The following is a 7,554-nucleotide window of genomic DNA, read 5'->3' as shown; positions in this document are numbered from 1 at the left end:
CACACGCAGCCCAATGTTGTGAGACAACAACGATGGAAATCTACGCTCGACACAGAAGCTTCAAGGTGAGACGCATCGCGCGCCAAATTCGAACGCTCCGCATAGAAGCCTCTTCTGTTGTTTATTTTCGTCCGGCGGCAACGCGTTGCTCACGCACGCTGTCGCTGCCAGCGCTCTGCCGATGGCGATGCCGATCACGGTCCTGGGATTGACGTTTCCCTGCTCAGAATTCCGCTTGAATTGTCGATCTTAGGTCCATGACTCCCCGGAGTCGGAGGTTCCTGAGCTCGTTCGGAATTCGGAATGCAAACAAGAAGCTTTAGGGGATGATGAAGAGAATCGCTGACGATGATCTTTGTTGAAAGCTCGAGCCCGATGGGGCGTTTCCCCCTTTTTGTTTCAGTTTGGATCCCGAGATGCCGGTCGAGTACTGACGATAGCACATTGCTCGTATGCCTGGATCGAATGACTTTCGAATGTCGCGTTTGCCCTTCCCGGGCAAGACCAACCGTACCGGCTGAGCTTGTCGAGCTTGCTTCGGAATAATAGACCAATTCTCGGTAATTTTGAGAAGACGGTGCGGCCAACTCAGATGAATCCGGATACCGGCATTCGCAGGAGCGCCGAGATCACCGGAGGATCCCGATGTATTCCCTTTCCAACTAGTCTCTTCCAACAGAAAAAAACTATTCATGTTCGATTCTTCCCAAGCACCGGTGTGCTCAAGCAGAGATCACCATGGAGATCAGCCTCGCCTCATCCGTCTACACATATTCCCATTGTGCGGGGATGGCTCGTATTTTATTCGTGCCGAGACTGGCATTCTTACCCCTGGAAGTCGCTGTCCCTCATGGGATTATGCTCATTGTGGGCGCTATCACTAATCGTTGTGGTCCCCACAAGGCCTTCACCGCTAGAGGCTTCCTTACAACCATTCGAGACTGGAGAGAATACGAGAGCAGCTTTCGACCTTGTTGCTCTGTCTCTCTCCGGGAACTCAGGTCTCTCTGCTAGGAGTAAAGAGTCAACACACCCGCTGATCACCAGCGGCCAAAACAACAGCATTTTCTGGAATGACGAGTTGGAGAGAGGTAGTCGGTGTACACCCGTGCACCTCAGTTAGCGACTATAGGATTGGAGCGCGTGCTAGATGCATAGGCTACATCCGCTGAAGCAGAGAATAGATAGGCATTCTCGATACGGAATATTCTCGATTCTCGATACGGAATATTCTCGATTCTCGATACGGAATATTCTCGATTCTCGATACGGAATATTCTCGACACAAAAATTCTCGAAAATTCTCGCCACGCAGAACTCGACACGGAATGAATGAAGAAACACAGCCGGGAACCGGCGGGAATTCCAGGCCGCAGTGCCCGGGTAAGGGCTAGCGAGCGAAGCTATCTACGCAAAATGTGATGCCGATACGTTCGTCTAGACTACGGACAGGTGTGCTTCTGATGTGCAGACCCACCTCAATCCACGAAATCAAAATACCTCTCCGGTGCGCGAGGAGTTGAAGCACGAAAAACATCCGTTCTGGGCTTATTCCTAGCTCAGCTGCACCGCTACCATCCTACCTAATCGCGATTCCTTGCTTTGAATCTTCCCCAGCGTCGTTATTAGAGACTTCAACTTGTCCAAGCTTCCCTGAAACCCTGCCGCGAAAGGAAAAATCGCGGCTCAAGAAGCGGAGCTCTGGGCTGAATCCCTCCAGAGCCGAAAGAGAAGGTGTTGAGTATCTTGACTGCGAGCCCGCCTGCCACTTACCCAAGCTGTGACGCTATATCGAGTCTTCGTCCCAGTTTTTCCCCGGTCAGTTACGGAAATTCTGAGATTGGATCCTCGCTAGGCTTGGGTGAGCCATTAACCGGGTCTCCTTCACAGGGGCGGCCGTTCTCCTCCGATTCTCCTCTGCGGGACCACGATTCGGTCTCAAGGACTAACCTTCGCTCATTGGACAATTCAGCTGATATATTCGAAGCTCGAAATCATCTTTCAGACCAAAGATCACCAGAGGGTGCATATTCACGTCTTTGCCTCAGGACGACGACACATGTTTCGAGAGACTCTATGCATATCCGCACACCAACGCGATGATGGCGGCTCCGACTTCCGTTCATTCGCGAACGTAGTCTCGGTTCCCCAAGATATACTGACGCAGACGATTGGAGAGCATTTACGCAGGGCTGATCGGGAAGCCAGAGTACCCGAGTGGAGAAGCTGTGATTGCAGCTCGCTCCAGTTCCGGGAATTTTCTTCCAGGATCTTCGTCTGGAGAAACATATCCCACTTCCTGTCAGAGTAAGCGTCAGGCTTCCTGATAGGAAAGTCATCACAACTAGGCACCGATAGCCGGAATAGATTAGTCCCGTGAGTCCCAGGATTAGCAACAATGGACATTAAGACGTACCTTAGAACGTGCATTGGATGCCATGTGCTGCCGTCAACTCGGCCTCAACGGTGATACTTTTCACGAGGAGAAGGTTGCGGAGAAAAACCCGTCGGAATGCCGCGCTTGACTCGAGCCAGGGCTGATGAGATGAATTCAGAGCCAACTGAAGGAATTCGCCGCCGTACCGCTGACCTGAAGCTTCCGTCCACCCTGACCAGGAAGGGGAAGGCGGAATCCATAGGAACGGATCTCCAGAAAACCCGCCGCCCAATGCTATAGCCTCCTCAACCTACGTGGGAATCCGGCACTGCATGAAACGACACATTTGCATATCTGCACCGAAAGGCTTTGATGCGGGAATCGACCTGTACCAGCCAATGTGCCGATACGTGAAGAGAGTATTTTCCAGTCGAAGCGTCATTTTGTGATTGTTTTCTGGACCGTCTCTCCAGTGATCACGTGATTCCAGATGTATACTTGAGGTTGCTTCGAAGGAGTCTGTTTCGGCGAGCTTGTGACGTCGGCGCTACCTATGGTACCTACTCTTGTTGTGCGGAAAGGAGGGCCATTTCAAAAAAGACAAGAAATCCTTTATGTAAGCATAAAGTGTACATAAATATGTAAGCTAAGCATCAAAAAACATGCTATCACACAGCGAGCGTCCTGCGGCTTCTTCCCGTGATGATTTGTTTTCCTGGAACAAGCGTCTCCAAAGGAAGGGTCCGATCGTCAATCATTATAACTATGGATTGGATGGAGAAACTAAGAGCCGAGGTGTATTAGCGTCACGCAACATCCCGGTCAGGGGGAACATCGTCGAAACGTTGCTAACAAGTGAGATCAATCTCCCTCTGGCGGTTCGGAGCTGCCTCGAGAAGAGCCCGCGAAATTCTCCGCAATCTACGCGTAACCTATCATCAGCCCCCTCCTCCCATCTCCGGATGCTGGGTCTTAAAGTAAGCGAGAAGAATCGAAATCCCAGCGAATCTCAGATTTTCTCGAGAGTAGCATCCGACACGACAACTCGACACTTATACGTCGACGCGACCCTATAAATTGAATTCAGGGACCGCTGAATCGCCATAAGCACGTTCTCCGAGACCGGTTTGTGGTGTAGGAAAGCTTTCAGCTCCTCAGCCCTGCAAGCGGAGACAGGGAGAAAAACATTCAGCGTGAGACCGTCACTGGAAATTCAGAATTTGCTTCTGACGGAGGATTGGAACATGGTCCTTACTTGGATATTAGGGTCTGAATCGTCGCCTTCGTTTGAGACGGCAAGCCGTCCGAGCAGTTTCTGAAAACGTTTCTGTAGCCCGGCAGAGTTTCACTGGAGGGCAAGTTTACCCGTGCGCCGCTGAGATTGTCCGGATCGATCTCGTGGTTTATGTGGGTTGGCGAACCCGTAACGTAGAGGATTCCTTTATCATCGGTGAAAACTCGAATGTGAGCTGTGCAGTATGCGACCTTGTTCGCGACAGATCTCCTAGAGCGCATGGTGAGCTCGCTCTGATCGGTCGTCTCGGCCTGACGCATCTTATAGCTCATGAACTCGTGGCTGCAGTGATAGATTCGACCTATGCGGCCGTCGAGGGATTTCCGACCTCCGTTGTGCGCCACATAACTTGTCGTATACTGAACCTGAATGGGCGGATAGAGATTCTAATCGGCGGATCGAATTTCGATTGGAACGGTATGTATGTAAATTGCGACAAGCTATGACGAGTTCGCCGGTCGACTCTTTGTCGATGCGTCGAGGTTCGGGAAGTTCACTATATTCTTTTACGTACCTTCACGTCTTCAAGCCAGCGGATGTACGATTCCTTCGTTGTGAAAGTCAGATTGAAGAGAACGACTTCCTGCGCATGCTTATGAGCCAAATGCAGTAGGAGCTCATGACGAGAGAAGAATCGTGATTCGCATTCGGGACATTTGCCCTTATCGCCTTGAGGCTTCACCCGGAATTGATTGCTATCGGTCTCGTGAGCTCTCCGCAAATGTCGGTAGAAATTGCTCCGTTTACTAAATGTGGCCTGACAGAACTGGCAGTGCACGAACTCCTTTGTCTTCTGTGTGAAAGAGCCATCAGTCGAAGCTCCCGAGGGGGACGGGGTGTCTTGCAGTTCCGGGGATGGGCGAATCACATCGATGTGCGTGGCGTTCGCTTCAATATCCATAAAATCTTCGGGCTGAGGAGGATAAGACGAGCTCGATATCATTATCTCGCTCCCCCGTGGGATCCCTCGAGAAGGAATTCGATACATATGCTTGAAATTATGGGCACCGACTAACCTCGATGGATTTGCTAATTTCGGCATCTTCGACTTGTTCCTCGAGAACATCTATCAACGTCAACTCCCCACCCTGCTGGACAGGCAGGAGCTTCTGTTGGGTTAGAACATCAACGAACATGTGTTGCCCGGCGATGTTTTGTATCGAATAAGTGCGTCCGTTGATAACCACTTCTTTCGAAGAGGTATCAGACCCATTGAGGAGCTCATCTCCGAGCGAGGGAATTTCGAGGATAGCTGGAGAAAGAGAGAAGCTTATTCGGACAACGCCGCTCCGGGAAAACATCATATTCACATCGAGGCTGGAAGTGGAACTCCGGAAACCTCACCTGTTGACGACGATCCCGAGGCGTCGTAAACGATTTCAGAGCTAGAACTTGCATCTGCACGCTTGACGATTGGGACAACCCTCGGTGAGAGAGCCTGCGCCGGCCGGACTTTGACTTCGACCGGTTCAGCCGAACGATGAACTACGACCACCTGGAATCAGAAAAAACGGTCAGAGGGTTTAGTATTGATGCTTCGCTCCTCGGCGTAGAAAGATCTCTGCTCCACGGGACGGTACGGATAGAATCACTGGGATGAGATGGAGAGCGAAGTTTCGAAGGAGCCGTGGAGGTTTGAAGAAACAATCAGAGTGGTGACCTTTTCGCGACGCTGTCGCCGTCGAAGCTACTTCTATTGCTCTCCGACGGATGTTCTTGAAGTGTTTCCACCGTCTCCTCAGAACCATTCATTCGATCCACAGGTCACACTCCAATTTACCAGAGTGCAGTGCGGATCCAAATGGAGATAGAGAGCCGTCACAGGGGGCTTCCATGGGCATGTCTTTCGGTTGCAGAGAAGAACGCATGGCTTCCGCGACGATTCGAACTTACTTTTGTTTTGGCTTGAGGACTTATCAGACGGACTTTCCGTCCCACTGTTTCGACAATGGGTTTCTCTGCCATAGCAGGGAAAGTTCTTCCAGTTGCCGCCAAAGATTCAATCCAAGATTCACGATCAGACTCTGCACACAACGCGAATCCACACAGATTTCGTCCCCGGCATGAACGCATTTTCTTAGAGCATGGGACCGCGGCGGTCTCTGCTGCACCTTTTTGTGATTGACTTCCTTGCTGCAGAAATTATAGGGATGATTCCGTGCGATGCGCCCCGGCTCGATGCTTTTACAGGGACATGAGGAAACGTTATCGCTCGACTCGAGTCCGTTCTGACGCCAATGGGGTTCTGGCTGTCGCTCAGTGGAGGCTCATTGGAGCTCCCGCTGCGTGCTACCGGTGTAATTGTGTACGCGGGAAGCTGCTGCCGGACCCGATCGATATGCGATTCCCGAGAGTTCATTGCGATGGTCTTCTACGCTCGATGAACTCTGGGAACTTAGGGAAGTGCTCCACATATATCAAGTGAACGATCTCGGATTTCTCCGTAGAGAGCTCTGCTATCCAGGGGCGCGCACAGGATGTTTTTTTGGGGGGGGGACTAGAGTTCTGGAGGGGGCCAAAAATAATGACGCGACTTCTCGGGGTCCGTTTTTTAGCATTGAAACCGAAGAATTCCGATAGGGGCAATTGCCCCCTTGTGCCGCCCCCCTGTTCGCGTCTCCGCTGCTATAACGGTCCCGTGATACTACTACAACAATAAACTCTCTCTACTCAATGCCCATCGAAAGAGCAGCCTCGAAATCGGCCATATAGCCGAGGTACTTCAATATTCGATGATAATGTTGAATTCCCGATGTGCGTCGATTGCGGAGAAACATCGTGGATATCTGATCGCAAGATGGGCTTCGATCGATTGATTGAACGGAGGAGCAGCCCTCAGTTACAATACATACTCGTGAACGGTCAGGAACGGAAAAAGTCTCGTTCCGATTCGTTCCATGAGGCGCCAGACCCAAATTGTTGTTCCCAAAGCGGGTGAGACCCTCCCTTCTTTCTCCTCCCTCCCCGCCGCACCGCTGGCGAAGGCTTCGTGGAGTGGACTCGAGCTCCGTGGACCTTGAGGCTTTTCCCCGCCGCGAGATCTAGTCGGAGATTTGAGGGAGAGATTCTCGTCGAGATGCATGCCCGTGGCTCCTAAGGGGACCTCGCGCTCAGTCGTAGTCATTGATGATACGATGTAATCCATACCATATGCAAACGTCGCGCGTCTGTCACGTGGATCATAGTGATCGGCGAAGCTGGACGCCAACTCGAGCAACCGTCAATTTACGAACAGGCTGCCATTGTAGGTAGGGCTGTCTCGTTGCCACAGCCATGCGGGTGATTTCTCAGTCGCAAGTCGCAAGTTTCAAGGGCTCGCAGGATGCCGATGTATCGGATCCGTGACAAGATGGCGATTTCCACCTAGGGACGCAGTTGAACGAAGACCATAGTTCTACCCCATCACCAGGAGGGCTCCGCGGGAAATTCGGATCGAGGATTTCCTCAGAGCACATTCTCAATTCTCGGAGAGGAGAGCGGTCTCACCGAGCTTCCAGGTCCCAAGCTGTGAGAGATTGCCTCATTCGGAAATGCTCTTGGGCACGCGATGGGCAGAAAATGGAGAGCTGTGATGTGTAACGTTCGTTCTCCTACAGTCATCGAGTCTCAAGATATTCTGCATCATTATGATTTTTCCACTCGATGTCTCACTCTCTCTGAAGAACGCAGATGATCAGGGGGCTCGAGGGAATCGCTCCGGTGGCTCGGGGTATCGGGTATCGGGGAACGAGGTATAATAATCATTTTACAAACAGTGCTTCTCGTCCTCATTGGGCTCCTATGCTTGAGTCTTTATTCGACGGCCTCTAGCATGGTTTTCGAAACCTCAAAATCGGAGCTCTACTCATCAGGCTAAGGTCAGGAACTCCACGGCCAGCGAAGC

The 7,554-nt window shown here is 51.5% G+C and overlaps 1 protein-coding gene across 1 annotated transcript; it reads right to left on the bottom strand.

Moving 5' to 3' along the window:
* Nucleotides 1–3,386: 3,386 nt before the first annotated feature.
* LOC100907616 (uncharacterized) lies at nt 3,387–5,689 on the bottom strand. The gene is made up of 6 exons (XM_003745871.1): nt 5,565–5,689; nt 5,016–5,166; nt 4,688–4,923; nt 4,186–4,584; nt 3,633–4,036; nt 3,387–3,537 (listed from the first exon to the last, which is right to left on the bottom strand). The coding sequence occupies exons 1-6, from the start codon at nt 5,634–5,636 to the stop codon at nt 3,387–3,389; spliced, it is 1,413 nt and encodes a 470-aa protein (XP_003745919.1). The 5' UTR covers nt 5,637–5,689.
* Nucleotides 5,690–7,554: the final 1,865 nt, after the last annotated feature.

The sequence above is a fragment of the Galendromus occidentalis genome, unplaced genomic scaffold, assembly GCF_000255335.2.
Source record: "Galendromus occidentalis unplaced genomic scaffold, Mocc_1.1 scf7180000077485, whole genome shotgun sequence".
Lineage (NCBI taxonomy): Eukaryota > Metazoa > Arthropoda > Arachnida > Mesostigmata > Phytoseiidae > Galendromus > Galendromus occidentalis.
Note: the sequence above shows the minus strand (reverse complement) of the source record. Positions and strands in the feature narration are given on the sequence as shown.